Here is a 21,512-nt window from a genome sequence, read left to right on the forward strand (position 1 = left end):
GACCGCGAATGATGCTCAGCATACGCCGGTTCGATGCTGATCAGTTGAGGGGTGGGACATCGACAGAAAGCGACGGCAGGCTCGAGACATTACAATTTGCTGCACTCCCGAGTGATTCGGAAGAAGTTACCAACAACGTGTAGGTCCTCGCTTCCGATTGGCCGTAAGTAGCTCTGGGACGCGTCATAGATTGAGATTATTGCTGTATCAAGTGTTTGTTTACGGGATCATAAAGGAATTAACGTCGTTGGCTGTTCGACGTATATTGTACATTTGCTCCTACGACTCATCTGTATAATTGCGTAGTCTACGAAACAGATTGAAGAAGTGAAAATCATGCTACAAGATCTCAAAATACAAAACCATAATCAAGTCATGAGTTGCACCGGCAAGTGGCGTGTCCAAGGGCGTAAAGGGCTGGGTTTCATACAACATTAATGAATCGTCGCCATCTGGAGTGGGTATAAGAATTGACCGTGCTTTCCTCCCATGCAGCAAGCCGTCGGCCGTCCTGGGTATAATCCTTATCATCATGTGGTATCAAATCTCCGTCCGTGACTCTCGCGTCCTCGCGTCCCCCCGTCCTTCTCGCTTCCCTTCCATCCATCATGACCTCTATCCGTCTCTGCCTGCGGCTGCACCTCACATGCGCGGCACATGCTTCAGCGTCAGCACGGCCTCAGCCTCGCCCGAATGCCCGCCCAGATACGTCAGCCCCCCGAACGCTGTCGCGTCGAGCACCCAGTCCACGCGCTTCACGCCCGCGTAGTACTCGCGCGCCTGCTCGACCTCGTCCTGGGCGCTGCGCCAGCGCGCGTGAAACGCACGCGAGACGCGCTCGCCTTCCTTGGGCGCCAGGCGCGCCCACTCGCTGTGCAGCACGCGCACCGAGAGCGCGCGGTGGATCGCGCTGAGCACGTTCCCGACCGTCACGCAGCCGCGCCCGCGGAGGGTCGATGCCACCGCGACGACGCGCCAGTCGGGCGCGAGGAGCCCGGATACGAGGCGTAGGGAGTGCACGGGAGGGTCTGTGGCGGGCTGCGCGAGCTCCGCGGGCGTTAGTTGGCGCGGGGGAGGCGGAGCAAACGTGTGGGAGGAGGAGGATAAGGGCGACGAGGTCGGCGAGTCCCAGTCAGGGATGACGCGCGCCGTGGAAGGTGCGAAGCGTACGTCCCACCGGATCGCGCAGCCACTTGGCGCGGCATACGCGTACGAGGGAAAAGTATCAGGGATGAAAGCGAGAAGAGGGTTGAGCTCGGGGTAGTCCACCCTTCCAGGCATATAGTAGGGTGGCGGTAGTCTTGCTACTGGTAAAGCGGCTCTGCGTCGATGCAAAAATGCGCGTCGAGGTCGAGAGAATATCGATCCCAGAGCGAATTCGAGCCTGGTGGTGGTTGATAGGTAAGAGTCTGGGAGTGACGCATAGGGAGGGGCGGCTGCTTTTTAAACCCTGCAGAAGCGTCAGGGTGGATAAATTAGGCATACTACCAAGGAGACCCCCAGCTTGGGTCCTGATGCTACGAATTGGGAACTGATTGGTCGCAGTCATCGCGAGCATGAGTAATATCAGATGCATCCAACAAACGACGAATCGCAGTCGGCCTGCCACATACGTGTCCGCGGTCAGTGGCTCTTAAGACGCCGGAATGTTGCCAATCGCGGTGAAATGAAGGGCTGCGCGGATAGCAGCCTCGGCTCGGTACCAGGAGGGGCACGAGGAAAAAATCAGATCCACCGACCGACGATGACTCGAGGCACGGAAATTTGCAGCGCTGGCGAGACCTGGAATCCAGTAGAACTTTGGGCCATCTGGATAGCATGAACACAAAAATGCAGCGCCGTCACCAGGCCTGCCACCGCCTGCTATGGTACGAGAAAGCCCAACAAAACCATGCGTATCTGCCCACGTCGGCCGTGTTGCCATCGAGTCACCGGAGGCAAACGATAGCCTAAGTCATCATCTCGTCCTGTGCATGCATCAGGGCACGTCAGCCCAGCAGAATAGGGGTAGAGCTCCAAGAAAAGCGCAGCCCGTGGCGGGATGCCAATGCCGCAGCCAGAAGATATGAACGAAACACGTTCCGCGGCCCCGACACGCAGGAAAGAAACGGTAACCGCCAAGAAGTCTCGAAAAAAAGGCGCCGGAGGATCCCGCCGGCCGTAGACCCCTGGTCGAACGCCTCGGCGATGCAGTTCATTTCATGACGTTTGCTGTGCATATAGGAAGCAAAGTCGCCAGAAAGCGCCGGGGGGCTAGAAGCAGCATCCCGATATGAGCGCTTATTAGCAGAGCTTCCAGGCGTCGTCGACGGTGCAAGAGCACTGGTCGATAAGCCCAAGCCCAAGCCGCCGTATCTTGTCTCTGGTGGGGGCGTCGATCCAAAAGGCCCTGCAGAAGCTTAATGTGCTTTTAGTTGCAATAGGCGCGATACGGAGATGCATCTGCAATGGAGAACAGCAGCCCGGGGCGGGCCAGAGCAAGAGAACCACCTACAAGAACGTTTTGGATAATCGCAGTCAGCACTGCACAAGCCACCCATTGTTGCGACGTGGAGCTGACCTGTGTTACGGTGAAACATCTTCCAGAAGACCTTCGAGTTGTTGCCTCGTCCGCCCCTTAATGAATAAAAAGAAGAACTTCAAGGCAGCACGCACACGGGGCTCTGAGAGAACGTGGATAGATGAAAAGAGAACGTGCAGCTCGCACACAAGAATTACCCTCGATGCAATTGGTTGCTGTCAAGCAGACAACAGGCGCGCAGCCTTGAGCACAGGAACGCAATTATGTAAGCGCCCGTATACTCCCGACCTCCTGGCACGAGCGTCTCCTCAACGTCTCCTACCAGGAGCATCCTCTGAGTGGCTAATAACTTGTCTCGAGCGCAGCAATCCTTCGGCCGAATCTCAAGAATGAAGAAATGGAATCTAACAACGACAAAAAATGGAAGGGTTTATCGGCATCGTTCGTAAAATATTTCGAAAGGTTTCAAGTTGAAACCTGACTCTAAGCGCTGGCCACGTTGCGGCCACCTTGAAGTTCCAAGTCTCCTCAAGCTAGAGTCTTTCATGCAAGGCCCTGACTGGGAATACAATGCAAAGCCCCCGCCAACAGATGCGATGAATAATAGTATTTCATTAGTCCGAACACAAGAACACAAGAAAAAGACATAAACAATGGACACCGCCCTACCAACCGACTGACCAACCAACCAACTTCCAGCGTGAACCAAACCAAACCCACAATCCTCACCCCGACCTCACCATAATCAAGCAAGCAAGCAAACCAACGAAAAAAAAACACCGAAGGAGGGAAAAAAAGCCAATAATAATAAAAAGTCATACAGTCACAGACTAAGCTATATAATAGCTACGAACGTAGATGCAATACGAATGTGCAAAGCAAGCAAAGCAAAGGCAAAGCGAGCAGACATCTACCAAATATTCTTCCCCCAACATACGTGCAGATGTCTATGTGCGTGACCATAAACTGCGTGAATAAGTATCCAAACCAAAGACTATCAACAGTAAGAAAAAGCGAAAGACAAAATAATATTAAAGAAAGGGCCCGGAGGATTATAAGAACGGGGTAGGCCGACGCAGATGTACACCTGTCCTAGTGGTATATCAACGATTTATACCCAATATGAAAGTCGCGAGGCGGCCAAGTTTTATTGAAGAACAGAAAAGGATGGGTGGTGGTCGGTTGAAGAGTGACGTTGACTTGTTTCGTGTGCGGCAGTTGATGAGATTATAGTCGCGAATGAGGATGGGGTGGTATGCGTGCATGCAAAAAAAAAGCAGACGAGAAACAGAAACCAGAGACGCAGGACAGTAACGAGACGAGGTGAGACGACGAGCGGAAACAGTGAAACCAGTCGGAGAAAAAGAGGAGATGAGGAGAAACGAGACGAGATGAGATAGCGCATGAAAGCCACCAACCCCCGAACAGCTAAGAGATGGAGATGTTGTGTTATGGTGATGATATTGCGTGTTGTTATGCGTGCTTTGTGCTGTAGTCTACACTGTGATGCACTGATCGACCAATATTTTCGAAAATAAAAACAATAATGAGCTGGTGATCCCAAGGAGAGAAGAAACAAACGCACAAAGAAGAAACTCAAAATTCGGATCCACCTAGCGCGCCCAACGTACACCCTCCTTACAGCCCCTCACTCCCTCCTTTCCCCCTCCCCGCAAGCTTCGCAACAATCGGATCGCTATCCGGCCTATGCAAAAGCGCGCTCCTAGCTGCAGCCGACAACCCCGCCGACGTCGACATCTTCTTATCGTCCTGGTGCTCCGATGCCGAACGCCCCATCGCGCTCGCATACGTCTGCACTGCCGGCTGCTTCTCCGCCGTCGCCACACTCGCGTACGACAGCGTATTATCGCTCGACGGCGCCTTGGGTTCCTGGCTCTGATCCTCCTCGGGCGATGCCATCCATACGCTCGTCGCGCCCGTGTTCGTGCTGTGCGCGCTGCTCCCGTCTCGCGAGACGACCGAACCCGACGGTGTGCTCACACCCGTAGCTGGCCGCCCCGCGTTTTCGCTCTGCCTTCTCCCCGCCCCCATCGCCGCTGCTGCCACTGTCGCGCCCTGCGCGACCTTGAACCCGCCCGCAACCTCCTCAGTAGAGCCGGAGCCCGGTGCACTGGGCGGGATAATGGGTGGAAAATACGAAAAGTCCCCAGCGCCGGTCGTCCCTGCACTCCCTGCACTTCCGGAAGCGCTGACCCCGCTAAAGTAGTCCATGCCGCCCCCGCTCAAGCCGCCTGAGCTCCCGCCGCCAATCGTCCCCTCCGTGCTCTCCCCGCTCGCACCCGACGGGCCCATCCCCGCGCGCTCGTGTTCGGGTGCTTGCCGCAGGGGCGCGCCAACAGCGGGGTTCATCCACGACGCAGCGGGCGGTCCGCCAGCCCAGAATGCACCGGGCGTCATTGCGACGACGCCGCCTGGGGTCATAGGCACGCCAGGCGTCATGGGCACACCGGGGGTCATGGGGATGCCAGGCGACATGAGCGGCACCATGTGCATCATGCCGTGGGGCAGGCCACCCGGAGAGAGCGGGATGCCAGGCGAGAAGAGATGCGCGGGCGCAAATTGAGCGTGTGGATGCGGGTAGTACGCGTGCGCCATGCTAGGCTGGGGCTGAGGGTAATGGGGTTGAGGATGCTGGGGTCCAGGTCTCGGGGACTGGTTCTGGTAATGCTGCTGCTGCGAGCGCATATACGAAACGCGCGATCCCTCCTGCGACGACGACGCGGCAGAGCCTGCCTCGGAGCGCGTGCTGTCGGCGCCAGTCTCGCTCCTGTCTCCATTGCCCGTGCTTGTATTCGTGCCTGAGCTACCATGACTGCGTGCTGATGCACGACTTCTTGCAGCGTTGCGGTGAGCTGGTGTTTGAGGCTGGAGGAAGGTGAACGGTGGCATGCTTGGAGTAATGGGTGGCAAGCCATGGGGCGTCATCACTCCCATCATGTACGGTGCCGCGCCGTGGGGCATGCCGTATCCGCCAGCCGCCGCAGGATGGTGCAGGGGAGAACCGACTGCTGGGTACGCAGGGTGGTGCAGAGGGGAAGCGACACCCGGATGCGGCGAGTAAGTTACATATGCTGGATAAGGAGGTTGCCCCGGATGATACATAGGCGAGCCAGGTGCACGCGCTGGCGAGAGAATGGCGGGGTTCTGGGGCATTGCAAACTGATTGGGTGGCGGAAGTGAGATCGTTCCGGGATGGGCAGGATGGTGGTGTGACTGGGGCCGGGAAGGTCCTTTGGATGACGGCTGCGACTGGGTATTGTCAGACCCAGGTGACGCGGCTGCCGACGCTGACCGACTCTTGCTCTCCGCTTGAAGGCCGCTCATAGCTGCCTCCCTGAAGGTCGGAACAACAGGTGACCGCCCACGTCCAGCCTTCTGCGCGCGTCTCGCACCAAGAGAGCCCAGTGCAGAGGTGACGAAATCCATGTCTCCCGCACGCTCTGACGTAGCCTGCTGTGAGCTTGCGTTTGCTGCAGACGTATCCTTCTGTCCCTCCTTGGAGGCTCCAATATCAAATGCACTTCCCTCCTGTAAGATCGCCTGGGCAACCATGAACGGAGCATTGTTGGTTCCCTCCGCCTCTCCGTGCGTTTTCTCCTCAACCTCTCTTTCCCTCGCGAGACCAGAACCCGTTCCCGGTCTGCTTCCTTCTCCAGATGCGAGTCCAAGTGCTCCGAAGGAAGGTCTGGCATTGCTGGCAGCGCTGAAGCTCTGTGCTCGTGCATTCGTACCCGTCGCGCCGGCGTGGGGGCTCAGGGAAGGGCTAACACCGGCAGCAGGAGAAAGTGAGCCGAGCAGCGGCGAACGGGACTCTGCGGCGAATGGAGAGTTGGAAAGGCTTGCACCAAGCGAGTGCACCTGCGAATGCGCCTGCGACGAGCCCAGCGGCGAGGCAGCACCCGACGCACCACCGGGAAGACGGCCGGTGACAGTATGAGCGCGTGCTGCAGCCTGCCCTGCAGAAAGTGTGGCCTGCGTTACGGCTTGTGGGAGAGATAAGGAGTGACCAGGTAATGGAGGGTGTGGTTGTCCATGAAGAGCGGGTGATGACCCACGGCTCCGCGACTGGGCGAGATTGTCCAAGAAATTATTTGTGATCGAATTATGGCGCGAATGGCCCAGCGCCGGTGGGAGAGGTGACTGTATGCATTTAAGGTTAGGCAACATGTACCGTAGCCATGGTCAGCAACTATTGAGTTATGGTCGCAATTAGTTGTGCAGACTCACACTGGTACCTGTGCCGAGCTCGCCGAGGAGTGCCTGAGCCTGAGCGCTGGCTGTTGTACCGTCGTAACCTCTCCTCCCTCCCAGTGTCTCGAGCTGCGCCTGGTTCATCCTCAGCGTATCAAAGGTGGACTGCTGGGCATCGAGAGAACCCAAGGCAGCCATATCGAGTCCTGCAAGGCCGTTCGCGTCCATCGCTCCTAGACCTGCCCCCGCTCCTGCACCAAGACCGAGTCTGTCGATAGCGCCTGCGAGGGCATCGACCCTTGCACCAAACCCGGGCTGTGACTGGGGGTTGATCCCAAGACTATCAAGGGTGGTATGCCCAAGACCGAGCCCGTTGATGCCATTGATGTTTGCTTCAGCTGTTGCGGTAGCTGCTGCCGAAGCGGCTGTTTGCGAGTCAATTCCTAGGCTCTCGAGCTGCGACTTGACGACGAGGGCACGGGCGAGTGTCTCTGCCTGGGCTGTGTGGCTTCCCCCGCCTGTGTTCTGCTGGGAAAGAGGGGCGAAGACGGGTGAGCGGGCACCTCCGACGGGGCTGAGGCCGGAGAGTAGGGGGTTTCCGAGGCCGGCGGCGAGAGCAGCTAGAGCAGGACTGGTGGCCTGGGCGGAGAGGGAGGAGGAGGAGCTGCCGGGTGGAAGCGGGAAGGGGGCGGAGGAAGGAGCGAACTTGTCGTAATGGACCTTGAGCTGTCGTCCGTTGAGGTCATATCTAACAAATTCCAGTCAGATCGAAGAAACAGGGTGCGGATGCGAATAGAGTGCTTCGAAGGAATGCGTGTTGTGGAGCAGAGACCAAGATGGAAGACGTGTGTTCAAGCAAAGAAGACGCGTCCCATCACACGATCGCCCCTATCGCCCAATCGCACATCCAGCAAATAACAACTCACCCGTCAAACATACGCCGTGCCCGTTCCGCGCTCTCCTCGTTCGCATAGCTCACCGTCCCAAACCCTCGTGATCGTCCGTCTGGTCCCAGTGCAACATCCGCCCGCACCACCGCCCCCGCTGTCCGGAACAGATCCTTCAAGTCCTGCCACTGCACGTGGAACGGGAGCTGTCCATCCATCCGTCATCGCAATCAGAACACGCCTTCACCCCAAAACCTGCATGAACAATGCGACTCACGTTCCCTACGAACAGGCTCCTCGTCTCCTGGTACGGGTTGAACGCGAACGGGTGTGCATGCTCGTCCATCGCGCTCCCAAACCCTGCTGCCCCAGCCGACCCGGCACCGGCCCCTCCTGCAGCAGCACTAGTGCCAGCGCCTGCGATCCCAGCGCCTGCATCGACGTCGAGCAAGTTGCCCAGCCTGTCGGGGCGCACCTCCAACACCCGCGTCTGCCAGGTGTACCCGTTAAACATGTCGATCGCCCGCCCGGCGTCCTCGGCCGTCGCGAGCAGGACCGTGCCGTACCCGCGCGAGCGGTTATCTGGCCCGAGGGAGACGTCGGCGCGCAGGACGGTGCCTGCACGGCGGAAGAGGTCCTTGAGGTCTTGCCATCGGACGCGGTAAGGCAGCTGGTGCGATCAATGCGTAAGCGGGAGACGCCAGACGAGCGAGGGGGTAATAGATTCACATTTCCGACGAATAGTTGTGTGCGTGTGTCGCGGAGAGGCGGCGTCGGTCTATCCTGGTCGGGGCGTGTCTTGGAGGTGGCAGCCTGGATGACTGCCTCGATGTCATCGTTTGTCGGCGCGGACGAGGGCGAGTCCTGGCACGGAATCAGCTTTCACAGTATAGACGGGGCAATAGATCTTACCGCGGACGACATGAGCAAGGACAGAGTTCAGAGAAAGAAAGGGCGTACAGACGGACGATATTTGGCAAATGGCCCTTTGAGCTTGGGCGCAGCCGATTGGGGGTGACGGGATGGCCAGGGAAGCCCCCGCTTGGCTGTTGGTCGCAGTCGCCTGCTCCACAGCGACGCGAAAAAATGCCCTTCACGCGCCACCCAAACACGTCATAGCTCATCTTAAATGACCTTACGTCATCATCCCACCTTTCACGATCCCCTTCCTCCGCGACCACCATCCGAGCGACAGCGGACAACGATATGTTCAGCGAGACATGTTCGAAGCTTCAGACAACAGCGGATGATCCATCCCAGCGGGAGATGCATTACAGTTGCTCAAATCTACGCTAATTAAGCAAATGAAGCATGACGACGACCTTCGACGTAACCCCAAAAATACCCCGTCAATCTAGATCTTACCCATCACCACATTCCGCAGCATCTCCCGGCCCGTGATGCGCACCGTGTCCCACAGCGTCGGCACGTCGAGCGTGCTACTGACCAGGTCCGCGAGCCCAAACGGCATCATCAGCGGGATCCACCCGCGCGCGTACTCGAGCGCGAAGCACCCCTCGTGCATCTTGTACTGCTTCGCCGTGAACCGCGGCAGGAAGTTCATGTCCCCGGGGCGGTACACCTCGCGCTCGAACGCGCCCGGCGCGAACACCCACTGCTCGCCCTGCAGGATGTGGAAGTAGTCGTCCGCGGTGTGCAGGCCCGTGTGCCCCTCCGTGCCCAGCGGCGTCCCGAAGATGATCAGGTACTCGGTGATGGACGCGTGGATGATGTACATCGCGCCCATTGCGCCGCCCGCGTTGTTGAAGAGCCACTCGCGCTTGTTCGTGTTCAGCGCTACGGGCCCCGTCGCGGTCCACGGCGTCGCCCACCCCGACGCGGCCTGCGGGTACTCCGCGGTGAGGTTCGCGAGGATGTGCGACACCATGGCGTCCATGTCGTCTGGCGAACTCGCGACGGCGGACCGCGCGACGGCGTGCAGCATCTCCGGGTCGAAGCGGTAGAAACGCGTCTGGAGATGAGAGGACCGTTAGCATGAACAGAAAAAACGCGGCATAACCGCGAATGAACTCACCCGTAGAGGGTCAATCGCCTTCGCAATGACATATACCACCGAGAGCATGAAGAGGCGCGTCACCCACTTGGTCCAGCACGACGTCCAGCCGCTGCGACGGCTTGCCCCGGGCGCGCTCCCGTTCGCGCTGACGCCGCTCTTCTTCTTGGCCATTCTGGTTCGTGACGTGGTTCGTGAGTGGGTGGGAGGGATGGAAGGGGGGCGTCGATGTGTGTCGGTGGTCTGACTGGAGGGCATTTTTAACTTGTTCCGCCTCCAAGGCGGTCTTGACCACGTGACAAAAAATCAGACCATCGACTCACCGCCAAGCTGCCTCGTTTTCGCTTGTGCTTTCACTCCCGACGGCATGCTCGAGCTTTTCCCCCATGGATACTTTGCGAGGCACCATACTCACATGCTCTACCAGCTTTCATATCAATTCATCGCATTACAACAAAACATACGACACGCGTTTTCATCGCTACTTCTCTGTCATGAACCCGAAGGTTAGCTCTGAAAGGGTCCAATAGGTGTTACAAGTCGAAGAACTCATCCGTAAGGGCAGTTAGAGGGGGTATCGTGAAGCTCAGATAGATTCACGCCAAGTGAGAGTTTTAAGGAAAAGTAGATTAGCGTGATAAATATCTCATACAAGTAATGTACAACGTGCGTCCCATCCTCGTGCACCTCCCATCCTCATGCTCGGCTCTAACGCCCTCGAAAAAACGACAGCGAAAAACGTGAGAAAAAGAAAGCGAGAAAATCCGAAAGTCCAAGAGAAGGCGGTTACTTGGCCGTCGAGCTCGAGAACTAGAGGCGATGGGTTAGTAAAAGGCGAAGTAGGCAGAGGTGGAAGAGGTACGAACCTTGGTCACGGACTTCGTGCCCTCCGAGATAGCGTGCTTGGCGAGCTCACCGGGGAGGATGAGCCGTACAGAGGTCTGGATTTCGCGCGACGAGATTGTCGACTTTTTGGAGTATGCAGCGAGCTCTGAAGAAAGTCCAAGTCAGCTCCGAAGCTCGGCATGAGAATAAGTGAAACGAAAACGCACTGGAGGCCTCGGTGGCGATGCGCTCGAAGATGTCGTTCACAAACGAGTTGAGGATGGCCATGGCCTTGTTTGAGATACCAGTGTCGGGGTGGACCTGCTTAAGGACTGGAGTACGAGACCCGAGTAAGTCTCGAAGTTAAAACGAATTAAGGCGAAGAGGAAACTGACCCTTGTAGATGTAAGAAGCGTAAGTCTCCTTGCGGGTATGGCGCTTCTTCTTCTTCTCGCCGTCAGCGCCAGCAGCAGTCTTGGTTGCCTTCTTGGCCGTGTCGGCCTTGGTGGTCTTGGCAGGAGCCTTGGAGGCAGCCTGCGAGGCGGGGGCCTTGGAAGCGGTGGAGGCGGGCTTGGGGGCCATTGCTGAGTATTAGAGGTGGGTGGTGGGTGGTGAAAGAGGTTGGGCTTGAGGGGCGAGTGGCGAGACGCGAAGCGGCAATGAAGTGAGGAGGACAAGACCGAGGTGTGTATCTTCTCTATATATACCGGGTGACGCGTGTGGCATTGTTTGGCCGGCGCGTCAGGCGCGCGACGCGCCTTTGTTGATTCACAAACCTTATTTCTCGGCGCGGCATGGCGGGGTATAAATACACAGTGCCTATCCTCGACTCGATTTCACTCATTCCCTTCGTCGTCGTTCTCAAGCTTCCTCAAGCTCCCAACACCACTACCACTCACCAGCTCTCACCACCACCACTTTCTACATCAACATGTCCGGCAAAGGCAGCGGCAAGGCCAAGTCTGGTGGCAAGGCTTCCTCTGACTCCAAGGCGCAGTCGCGCTCCGCCAAGGCTGGTCTCCAGTTCCCCGTTGGTCGTGTCCACCGTCTCCTGAAGAAGGGCAACTACGCCCAGCGTGTCGGTGCTGGTGCACCTGGTAAGCAGCCCTCTTAGTTTGCTCAAACATCGAGTTAATTCTAACTTGCTCGATTTTCAACAGTCTACCTCGCCGCCGTCCTTGAGTACCTCGCCGCCGAGATCCTCGAGCTGGCTGGCAATGCCGCCCGCGACAACAAGAAGCAGCGTATCGTGCCTCGGCACTTGCAGCTCGCCATCCGGAACGATGAAGAGTGCGTTTTATCCACTTCTCCCTCCATACCCCTATCTAACCTTTTCTTCTTCTAGGCTGAACAAGCTCCTCGGCGACGTTGTCATCTCGCAAGGCGGTGTCGTTCCCTTCATCAACCCCGAGCTTCTGCCCAGCAAGACGTCCAAGGGCAAGAAGGACTCGCAGGAGGTCTGAGCACTTCTCTTGCTCTCTCCTAGGCTGCCTCCCGCGTGCCGTAGGGCGCTCGGTGCGGCGGCCCACTACTAGACCTGGCTTATTCGCTTTGTTTGGGGGTGTACGATGGCTGTATTCTATATTCTTCTATTTTATTTCTTCATCTATCCCTACATGCCTAGGATAGTCGCCTTTTCCACTATGCGTACATAGGCGATCATGAATAGATTGTTCTTTACGCGGAAGTTCTGGTGCGATTGTGCAAATTCTCGAGATTCACAAGGATCTCAGTGAATGTCGGTGGGAGCAATGGTAACTTTGGAGTGACTCGTAGCTGACGCATTTGAGGTCCTGGGAGGGATTACGATCAGCGTATTTCCAAACGTGCCGAACCACACGACGCGTCTCCACAAGCTTCACCACCTTCGCCTCGTGGGCTCAACAAACAATCCTGGGTCGGCCAATTCCTCCAAGTTCTCCAGATTCTGACTCGCTCCCACAAAAACGGCTGCCGCTATGCTTTCCTCCTTCATCACCCGTCATGGATCCTCTGATTCTCAGAGCTCGATGCCATGCTGTATGGGACACCCCAGAATGCCCCATCACGCGCCGAGGACGCGGAAAGAATCATACGATGGCCCCTCGATGTGCACTCTGGACAACTTGTATGCTGACTCGGTAGCACTTTTTGCGGTATACTCCTACTTGATGGGTCGGCTAGAGTGGAGAGTCAAGTCACCAGCGGGTTGGAAGGATCGTCCTCGCGCTCAGAGGATAGGGAACGCCGTAGGACCTGATGAACTCGAGGCAAACTTCAGCCTGGTGGTCACTAACAGGTTCTGCTCGATTGTGATTATAACTAGACTATTTCCCGATCGTGCTTGTTGGAATGTGCTATGCTGGAGGTCTATCTCGTTATAAAGGTCTCTGGAATGCTAGATAGGTTGGGTTTCCTTCAACCTCGACTCGAGAAGCACGACTGGACTTCTCGTAACAACACGTCTCCTCGATCCCTTTGTTTCGCCCTCCTACGCTAGAGTCTACATGCCTGCGACAATGACCTCTACCTGGGCCTCGACACGGCCTTCCCACAAGCCTACCCCTTCGAAACACCGCGCCTTCTCGTCGGTCTCCAGTGCCTCTTCCTGGGGCACTCTGCTCACCGACTCCTCCACCTCCCCAACGTCCACCTGCCGCCCCTGCCACCACAGATGCAAATCCGTTCCGAACCCCAAGCACAAAGAACCCACTCAAATTCAGATTCATCCCCTCATCTCATACAACCCTCACAACCTTGCGTTTCCGTCGCTGCAATGGGATATCCGCCAGGACCTCACCTCTGCCCGGCGCATCACCCCCGCAGGGCTCACCGTCCCACTCGCACTCGGCGAACTCAACGTGGAGGCCACCTACCCGCGCGCCTGGAACGCCCGTATCGTGATCGCGCCGCTGGGCGCTCCGTCCTCGCACACTCTCGGCTTGCTGCTTGGCCCGACTACTCCTCCTTTGACGCTGGACAAGTCGAAGAGCGGAACAGCAATCACGCTGAAAGACGTGCTGACCGCCGTGCACGAGTACCTGCGCGTCCCCGTAAAACGCGCGCAGTACGACCACGCGTGCGAGCGCGTCGCGGAGTGCATGCGCTCTGCGGCGGGCGCGAATGCGGGGAAGGAGCTCGTCTCGAAGGCGTTTTACGGGCGCTGCAAAGAGAGCGCGGGTATCGCGGATGTCGAGCGCGCCCAGGGCGTGCGGAGGGTCGATTGCCTCGGCGACGCGGTCGTGTGGGCGGGCGCGTGGGCTGTGTATATGCGCGATGAGGGGAGCAAGGAGTGGACTTGGGAGATGCGGGTGGCTGTTATGCCTAAACCGCGTTGACGACTCTCGAGGCTTCGGGTAAAGACGACGCGAAGTCGGGGTAGCTGGCGTCTTTTTTCTACAATATTTTTGTTGCGCGGTAATGAGGTTTGGCAACTCCTGTTCTTGTTTACTGCATGCGTGACCTATGGCTACGATTATGCATCACGCTTCCCCCCATCTTTTGGACATAATGGGTTTCGGAGTGAAATCGTGTCGCGCCAAAAGGCTCACCGCATGCAACCGTCGCCCCAAGGATAAAATCGTCACGGCCCCTGATCGCGACTCCTTCCCATCCAAACGCCTCTCCTCCTAGTTTATGCTCCTTTAGGATCTTCAAAGTTAGACGGCTCCGTCTTCCTATGCTCTCCTGTGCACTTGCAAAACTCCAAAGTTCTCTGATTCTCCGCACCAGGGCGCCGCGCTGTGCGGCGCGTCTGCAGTCCCTCATTTTGCCTCCGACAAACCAATCACCCTCGGACCGCTGCTAATCATATCTCATGCTGTATACACACTCAGCGGGGAGCGCGCGCCTCTTGCCTGTTCGTAGCTGAATCGGTCAGCAGCCCTTGTATGTGCTTAGCCATGCGCCGCTGTCTATGGCGAACTTTGTAGGGTTCAGTCGGCGTTCCGCGGTTCCTGTGTGCGCCCCCCGAAAAAGCCAGCGTCTATGGCGCTCGCTCTGTGGTATGCCAGCCCAGTCTTGGAATTATGCTCTATTGCCAAGGCCATATGACCGTACGAATTGGGTCGGCCGTCCTCGGGGGATCACAGGTTTACTGAGAGTCTGGAGGATAGGGAACGTTCTACGCAGCATTCTCGCCCACTGCATGGCGACGCCTTCCTCCTTCAGCTTAGCTCTACTAGTAGGAGGGCCGATCTGCGCCGTTCATTCCAGACCCGAGGCGTCCCGCCCCCTGCAGTCCTGACCATACGGTCTCCCGATCCTGTTTGTTGGAATTCGCTATGCTGTGTCTCTGGATTTCGTATAAAAGGCTTTGACATGCTGGCTGGCTGGACGATTCTCTATCTCCCAGTTCAAAGAGCCAGGGACAGATTTTCTGTAGCAAGACTAAACCGATAGCTCTCTTTTTCCACCTCTTTGCCGGCGTCAACATGAGCACTACGCTGAAATCCTGCCTCAAACCCACACCACCTGTCCACCGTCCCTCCTCTGCCGCCTCCAACAGCTCTTCCACCTCTGTTGCCTCCGCCGCCTCGTCATGGGGCACCGTCGAGACCGATGCACCCACCACCCCCAAGCACAACCACACGCAAGCCACCGAAATAAAAATCTGCCCACTCATCTCCCACAACCCGCTCAACCCGGCGCTACCCTGCCTGCAATGGGACACCCGCCAAGACTTCGCCGCCACCGCGAAGCGCATGACCCCGAAAGGGCTCATCCTCCCGCTCGCGGACGCCGAGCTCGACGAGCCGTTCACGCACCCGCCCGCTTACGCCGCCAGAATCATCATCGCGCGCCTCGGCTCGTCGTCCTCGCGCAGCGTGGGCGCGCTGCTGGGCGCGGGCGTCGCGCCGCTGACGGTGACGAAGCCCAAGGACGGGCAGGCGATTACGGCGAGGGACGTGCTCGGCGCGGTGCAGGCGTTTTTGCGCGTGTCGGTGTCGGCGAAGCAGTATAAGATGGCGTGCGAGCGCATTGCGCAGGGACAGAGGACGCGGGAGGGCAAGTGTGTCGGTGAGGAGAGCGTGACGAGGGCGTTTCGTCAGCGGTGTAGCGAGATTGCGCCTATTAGGGACGTTGAGCAGGCCAAGGGCGTACGGCGGGTGGATTTGTTGGGTGATGCGGTGAGGTGGGCGGGCGCTTGGGCTGATTGCCAGCGCGATGAGGAGACGAAGGAGTGGAGGTGGGAGTTGAGGGTTGCGGTTGCTCCTAAGCCGTAAACATGAGAATATGGTGGTTTTTATGATTTATGTATCCGAAGGGACAATGATTGTGGATGTTTTCTTAGGCTTCTGTTGTTTTCTGTTTCATTCGACTGCGGATTGTGATTGTTTTCTTGATTGATCGGTGTAGAATTAATACTGTAGCTCTACGAACGGTGTAATGTCTGGAACTTGCGATGTAAAATATTCTCTACTCAACTTCATTCACCCTTTTCAAACAAAGTTTGGATCCCATCTCCTCCCAACCTCTCGCCCGGCCTGCACACATGATCCGACACTCACACCACTGACGCCTGCTCCAACAACCGCCAGCCGCCCATTCCAAGGTGCGCGATCCAGCGCCTCCTGCAGCTCTTTCATGCGCGAGACGTGCCCGGGCCTGTACGTCGGGATCGCATCTCTATGCCGATGAAGCACCACTTGAATCGGCACTGGCAGCTCCTTCCCGATCCCAAGCTGCCGCTCGAGCGCGCGCAGCACCTTGGCCGTGAGCTCGCTACGTGGATCCAGCGCCTCGCTGAGCGTCTGTGCGCCTCCGGGCGGCGGCGCGAGTGCCGGAGGCAGTGGATGTGGCCCGCCGAGCATGACTGTTAGCTTGACGATCGGCGTTGGAGACGCGTCTTGCTCGCCCGAGGAGCACGAGTCGAATACGCATCCGAGGATGGCGCGTTCGACGGCGTTGGGGTCGGTGTCGCTCGGTGGCGAGGTTGCGTACCCTGCTTCCGGGCGTGGGACGAGGTAGCCGAAGCCGGGAGGAATGGCCTGGAGAGCGGGGTGTGAGGCTGGGAAGACAAGGTTCAGGACGGCGACGTTGGAGGCGGTGTTGGCGGTGAGGTGAGTGAGCTGATGTTGATTGGTGGGTGATAGGGAAAGGGAAGAGGCGAGAGCGGGGAGCGGGAGGGCGCTAACGACGTGTGAGGCGGTGAGCGTAGAATTGGGTGTTGATATCTGTACGAAAGGACATTAGAAATATAAAGAGGCCCTTGGAAGGCTTTTTGAGCTAACCTCGAATAAGCCATCTTCTGACGGCCGGATGCCAGACACTTGGACACCTGTGTGAATCTCTACTTGCGGAGCAGTCTTCAGGTCCTTCGTCAGCGCACTCACAAGCGCCCCGATTCCCTCTCTGAACGTGAAGACCGAGGCACCCTTCATCATCTCCTGCACATCTCCCAATTCATACACTTCTCCCTCCTCCGCCTTCGACGCTGGAATGAACATGCCGCGCACCAAGCTTCCCTGCCCACGCTTCTCCGCGGCAGCGAGCATCGGGAATGCTGCAGCGACGCTAAGGCCACGAGAGTCCGCAGCATATATACCGTGGATCATTGCACTGCCGAATATACGTGCAGCCTCTGGACCGAGGCGACGGGCGAGCAGATCGTCCATGCTCTCGTCGTTATCCTCTAGCGCCAACACTTTGGAGTTGGCGGGTCGGAATGCCTCGGCTAGAGCTTGCCGGGCGAGGAGGCGGATTACCGGAGATGAAGGGAGTGAGGCGAGAGCGGAGGCCATGGAGGAGGGTAGGCGGACGAGACCAGTTGTACCTGGAAGGTGGAGGAAGCGGTTTTTGGCCGCAGGTGTGTCGCGAGGAACGATGAGGAGCTCTTCCTGGAGTCCGAGCAAGTTTATCTAGGAGGATATTAGCACCCGACGGCATAGTTTCACTGTAGGTGCTCACCAGTTCGAGAACGGGTTTAGAAACAGGACGAAGGGTGCGTGGGCCTGACTCGAGGAGGACGCTGGCACATTGCCCAGGTGCATTATGCAGGGGCACGTCGTGCCGCGAGCTTTGTATCCAGCCGCCAAATCTATTATTTGACTCGAGTAGAGTGATGCGTGCATTCGGGAAGCGACGGTTAAGATAATAGGCAGAGGAGAGTCCTGTGATTCCACCTCCTAGGATAGCGATGCTGATGGGAGGTAACTCCGTCGCCGAAAGCCCAGTGACATAGTTTCTCCTGCAGAAAAGAGGTCGTACTGTACTAAAGGCTGTCAGCTTCACAGCTTTACTTGACTGATGATGTATACCTTATGTTCTGTCGGAGCTCACTCCTAAGCAAGAGACGGGAGTGCATGTCACTCGCAAGGACAGAGATATTGACGCGCGCTTCCGGCAATGTCCGCGTAAGCGTGATGCGCGTTTGACGCGTCGGCGAGCATAAGGGGTATTTTGTTTCCACGCTCGGAACACGTCGCTGCAACGCAAATTGGACGCTTTGGCCACCGGTGTACAAGCTGACTTGCCCTGTCTCTCCTCCCCTCTCTCCACCTACTTATTCCTTCCCCGCTACTTCTTTCATAAACTCAGCTTACGATCCCCTTCTCGTCTTACGCTCTTTCCTCGCATCACACAACTTACATTATCAAAAGTACTTGCTCTATCATGGCGCCCAAGAACGTCAAAGAGGCTTCCCCTGCCCCCGAGACCACTCCATCTCGCCGCGCATCCTCTAGCTCACTCCCCGAAAAGCCACCCGGCCCACTTAGCGTCCCCGTGTCTCCCGACGAGCGCGAGACCGTCAAGATCAACAACATGAACCAGACCGACCTCAAGAACGCCTGCGACGATGCACTCAAGCGCGTGCGTTCCCCTTCCTTGCCACTCCTACACGTGAATTGTACTTATCTCGCGTATTTTTGACGTTTGGCATGTTCTTGCTTGGCTTTTGATGACACCAGTACCTCTCGCGACCTACCCTCTTCAAGCAAATATACCTGCACACCGACGTCCGCCTCGCCCTCGGCTGGGCGGGCGTGTTTGTCGCTGTCGCCACGGGCGTCTACGGATACAAGGTTGACTTTGAGACTGCCAAGCCTCTCGTATGGGCAGGCTTCCTTCTGTGCGTACCCTACCTTCTGCAAACGGTATCCGGACCGTGTCACACGACTTCCTCTGACGTACACGTTCCTTGACACGTTTTTGATTTACAGGTACCTGCTTCTTACCGGTCTCCAGACCGCTTACGCATATTTCGTCGAGGGCGATGTTGTCTTCGTTGGAAAGCGGAAGACCTTCTCTAAGCGTGTACGTGCATTATCCCTGTTTTGACGTTTTGGACCTTAATCAGTGCCTGGCGTAACAGATCGTTACCGAGCGCATCACCATCTCTTCTCGTACCCTCCCCGTCTCATCACCAATCTCGCCCAACTCAATTTCCCAGTCTTCATCGCCATCGTACGAGCTCGCCGTTTCCTACGTGCAAAGTGCTGCCGGCGGCCGTTCGCTCCTCTCCAAGGGCCGCTCACGTGCCTCGCGTTCGTATGCTAGCTTCTTCGATGCAAAGGGCGTCATGGCGCAAGCCACCTTTGAAGACTGGGTAGGGAAGCTTGTGGAAGATGTCATGGATTCCCGCGCCGCATAGGTCTGCTGATGAGGGCATGTTGTGGTGTCTGAGTGGACCGAGGGACGATGTCAGCCTGTACTTCCATATTTTCGGTATTCATGATGGTAATCCATTATTTCAAAGGATTTCAAGCGTTCCTTGGGGTGATCCTGCATGTTCTATGAGAATACGCACAATGTGTCTGGATAATCAAACAGACGTGTCGCTGGCCGCCGAAGGGCTCTGCTGGATTTCCATTCAGCAGCAATTCAAATGATTGGAGTTCTGATATCGCTCTCACAATGCTAAGTTCAGCCCTTGTTATTTGTCCTAGCCTTATCAGCGACTTTGTTTGTAACCAAACTAGCCAGACTTTCTGTTATTCTTGTTCGATGCTAAACATGCTCATGTTTCAGGTAAAAATGGTCCCTTCCTCTGCTTTTGAAAGTGGAGCATCGGGCAACGCTGAATATGACGGGCCTATGTCAACGCAGGTTTATAAAAGGCCCAGCCACCCCGACACAAGCCCTCATAAGCCACGTTACCTTCTCTCTAAGATGAGCTCGTCATCCGCTGTCAGTGCTTGGTCCGCCCAAATTACTGGGTATGTGGGAGGTGAGTGTCAGGCTCTCACACTACCCTCGCAAACGATGATCAGCTCCGAGTCTGTTCACGTGTAGAGTCAGCGACTGTTTTGGTGTTGTACGATTACCGTAAGCGACTCCTAGAGAGATATGAAAATGGGTCTGAACATATTGTAGTGCTGAACCTCGGCCAAGAGGCGAGTCTTCCGCGGAAATGACACCTTCGTAAACATCGCCTTTAACGAGGACTCTGTATGCATTAAAGATTGACCTCATCTGGGTGAGTTGTCCAATTCCAGCGGCTTTTATCTCCCTCATTTTGCTCTTCAGAGTCGCAAGTCTTCTTCTAAAGTGTTCATAGCAACATACGGAGCAGTGCGTTTCCTCGTCATTTTAGCCTTGTACAATGAAAATAGAGACTACCTGTCACTCACGCCGATTGCGTTATAGTTGCGATACGGCGGCCTTGTAGGCCTCATCCTGTGAGGAATACGATAACGTCAGAATGCTCCTTGCTGAAGCACTTGCGATTAGCACACAGTACCAACTTAGTTTTGGTGTGTACGCACTGCCTGTGTCAACCACTACGCCTTTGGCTCACCCAACTCTAGTCAAAGCCCTTGCCGTGTCCTATGTAGTGAGCTGGAACTTGGTTGATGGCGCTCATTGGACACGCTGAGCTGACGGCTTAATAGGGGTCTGTAGCTCACCTTTGAATGGCTCCGAGTCAGCGAAAGCTCATAGACTTCAGATGTAAGAGGCATATCACCAGATAGTGTTGCCGCGGCTCGGCTCGGCTCGAAGCTGAACTGTTTCCTCGTAAAAATAACACTTGAGTTTTGTAGCGTAAGGTCATGTTTTGAAGCGACGACCGGACAGCGACGATGGCAACTATGACATAATTATCACCTCACTAAATATTTTGTTGCCTCTGCTGTAAGCCCATCCAATCGGCTTGAGCCAGCTCCTGAGCCACGGCAACACTATCACCAGATCCGCGGCATTCATTCTTTCGAGCTGATTTTATGCGCAAGGCACTGCGTATCTCATCCTGTTGAATGTAGTGATCGTTCTGCTGGACGCCGCTTCGTCAGGTATGGTGGCAACATCGACCGTAAGTGCCGCTTTTGATCACGATACTTCCCTTTTCAAGGTATGATGGCAATGAGGGTTTATGCAATGTCTGGAAGATCCAAGAGCGTGTTCATTGCTTTATCTACTGGGTATGTCTTGGTACAAGCTCAGAGCATCATCTCTACTTTTGTTGGCATGCTTCCAGTGACGCTCGAAGGTGCAGTCTTAAACTCTTTGTACCCTCGATTCAGACTCACGTTTATCCCTCGGCGCGTAACTAGGGAATTCATCAACGCTTGTTCAATTCACCACCACTTGCGGATATAATCCCTCCACAAGTAAAAGCTGGCTGCAAACCTCTGGCAACTTCTCAATTGCTGCCTATGAGCTTGCCCTCGCCATTATGGCATTTTATTTCTTCCTCAGAGAGATTAGACAAGGCTATGTCCGTTCAGTTAACGGGTTCGTGGGCGTAGTTTTCAGAGGGCATGTTTTGTACTTTGTTGCGTAAGCCCATTCTCTGATAGCCATTTTGATCAAGGGTCTCAAAGTCCATCACAGGACCTTCTTTTCGTTGGTTATCGTAGGCGTTTACTACGTGCTACCTGTACTGCCGCCACAGGTTAGATCGACTGTTCTCGTTTATGGAAACCGAGCTAATAGCTTACATTATAGCCCGGCTCATTGGTCTTTACAATCATAGCAGGAATTCTCACTGCGATTCAAAGCTGTATGATCGGGCCACATATGATGCTCAGTATCAGGCGCCATGAATATCAGATGGCAAATGGGTCTTTAAGTGAAAGGACGCAAGACACACTGTGGTTTGTTTCAGCCTCTGGGCCACGCTCGGAAGGTGAAG

At 56.3% G+C, this 21,512-nt stretch overlaps 10 protein-coding genes across 10 annotated transcripts; 4 read left to right on the plus strand and 6 right to left on the minus strand.

Moving 5' to 3' along the window:
- Positions 1–381: 381 nt before the first annotated feature.
- CONPUDRAFT_108344 (uncharacterized protein) lies at positions 382–2,668 on the minus strand. The gene is made up of 2 exons (XM_007773283.1): positions 2,561–2,668; positions 382–2,490 (listed from the first exon to the last, which is right to left on the minus strand). The coding sequence occupies exon 2, from the start codon at positions 1,279–1,281 to the stop codon at positions 643–645; it is 639 nt and encodes a 212-aa protein (XP_007771473.1). The 5' UTR covers positions 1,282–2,490; positions 2,561–2,668; the 3' UTR covers positions 382–642.
- Positions 2,669–3,624: 956 nt separating this feature from the next.
- On the minus strand, positions 3,625–4,884 carry CONPUDRAFT_83847 (uncharacterized protein). The gene is made up of 2 exons (XM_007773284.1): positions 4,107–4,884; positions 3,625–4,032 (listed from the first exon to the last, which is right to left on the minus strand). The coding sequence occupies exon 1, from the start codon at positions 4,751–4,753 to the stop codon at positions 4,160–4,162; it is 594 nt and encodes a 197-aa protein (XP_007771474.1). The 5' UTR covers positions 4,754–4,884; the 3' UTR covers positions 3,625–4,032; positions 4,107–4,159.
- Positions 4,885–7,655: 2,771 nt separating this feature from the next.
- Positions 7,656–8,397, minus strand: CONPUDRAFT_60298 (uncharacterized protein; the record flags this gene model as incomplete). The annotated part of the gene is made up of 3 exons (XM_007772904.1): positions 7,656–7,826; positions 7,868–8,290; positions 8,350–8,397. Coding segments are annotated over 3 exons (642 nt in total), but the record flags the coding sequence as incomplete, so codon positions are not given.
- A 453-nt stretch (positions 8,398–8,850) lies between these two features.
- Positions 8,851–9,862, minus strand: CONPUDRAFT_128069 (C-8 sterol isomerase). The gene is made up of 2 exons (XM_007773285.1): positions 9,656–9,862; positions 8,851–9,592 (listed from the first exon to the last, which is right to left on the minus strand). Exons 1-2 carry the CDS (start codon positions 9,806–9,808, stop codon positions 8,975–8,977), a joined length of 771 nt encoding a protein of 256 aa, XP_007771475.1. The 5' UTR covers positions 9,809–9,862; the 3' UTR covers positions 8,851–8,974.
- Positions 9,863–10,208: 346 nt separating this feature from the next.
- On the minus strand, positions 10,209–11,105 carry CONPUDRAFT_83849 (histone-fold-containing protein). The gene is made up of 4 exons (XM_007773286.1): positions 10,855–11,105; positions 10,687–10,791; positions 10,501–10,625; positions 10,209–10,444 (listed from the first exon to the last, which is right to left on the minus strand). Exons 1-4 carry the CDS (start codon positions 11,039–11,041, stop codon positions 10,421–10,423), a joined length of 441 nt encoding a protein of 146 aa, XP_007771476.1. The 5' UTR covers positions 11,042–11,105; the 3' UTR covers positions 10,209–10,420.
- Positions 11,106–11,315: 210 nt separating this feature from the next.
- On the plus strand, positions 11,316–12,146 carry CONPUDRAFT_108353 (histone-fold-containing protein). Its single transcript, XM_007773287.1, has 3 exons — positions 11,316–11,556; positions 11,620–11,749; positions 11,805–12,146. The coding sequence occupies exons 1-3, from the start codon at positions 11,391–11,393 to the stop codon at positions 11,920–11,922; spliced, it is 414 nt and encodes a 137-aa protein (XP_007771477.1). The 5' UTR covers positions 11,316–11,390; the 3' UTR covers positions 11,923–12,146.
- Positions 12,147–12,957: 811 nt separating this feature from the next.
- Positions 12,958–13,776, plus strand: CONPUDRAFT_156427 (uncharacterized protein; the record flags this gene model as incomplete). Its single annotated transcript, XM_007773288.1, has 1 exon — positions 12,958–13,776. One exon carries the CDS (start codon positions 12,958–12,960, stop codon positions 13,774–13,776), a length of 819 nt encoding a protein of 272 aa, XP_007771478.1.
- A 996-nt stretch (positions 13,777–14,772) lies between these two features.
- Positions 14,773–15,663, plus strand: CONPUDRAFT_145673 (uncharacterized protein; the record flags this gene model as incomplete). Its single annotated transcript, XM_007773289.1, has 1 exon — positions 14,773–15,663. Exon 1 carries the CDS (start codon positions 14,872–14,874, stop codon positions 15,661–15,663), a length of 792 nt encoding a protein of 263 aa, XP_007771479.1. The 5' UTR covers positions 14,773–14,871.
- Positions 15,664–15,685: 22 nt separating this feature from the next.
- Positions 15,686–17,744, minus strand: CONPUDRAFT_138722 (FAD/NAD(P)-binding domain-containing protein; the record flags this gene model as incomplete). Its single annotated transcript, XM_007773290.1, has 4 exons — positions 15,686–16,614; positions 16,672–17,298; positions 17,348–17,579; positions 17,698–17,744. The coding sequence occupies 4 exons, from the start codon at positions 17,742–17,744 to the stop codon at positions 15,880–15,882; spliced, it is 1,641 nt and encodes a 546-aa protein (XP_007771480.1). The 3' UTR covers positions 15,686–15,879.
- Positions 17,745–17,906: 162 nt separating this feature from the next.
- On the plus strand, positions 17,907–19,135 carry CONPUDRAFT_138723 (uncharacterized protein). The gene is made up of 4 exons (XM_007773291.1): positions 17,907–18,250; positions 18,349–18,509; positions 18,601–18,694; positions 18,753–19,135. Exons 1-4 carry the CDS (start codon positions 18,053–18,055, stop codon positions 19,029–19,031), a joined length of 732 nt encoding a protein of 243 aa, XP_007771481.1. The 5' UTR covers positions 17,907–18,052; the 3' UTR covers positions 19,032–19,135.
- Positions 19,136–21,512: the final 2,377 nt, after the last annotated feature.

The sequence above is a fragment of the Coniophora puteana genome (assembly GCF_000271625.1).
Source record: "Coniophora puteana RWD-64-598 SS2 unplaced genomic scaffold CONPUscaffold_10, whole genome shotgun sequence".
Lineage (NCBI taxonomy): Eukaryota > Fungi > Basidiomycota > Agaricomycetes > Boletales > Coniophoraceae > Coniophora > Coniophora puteana.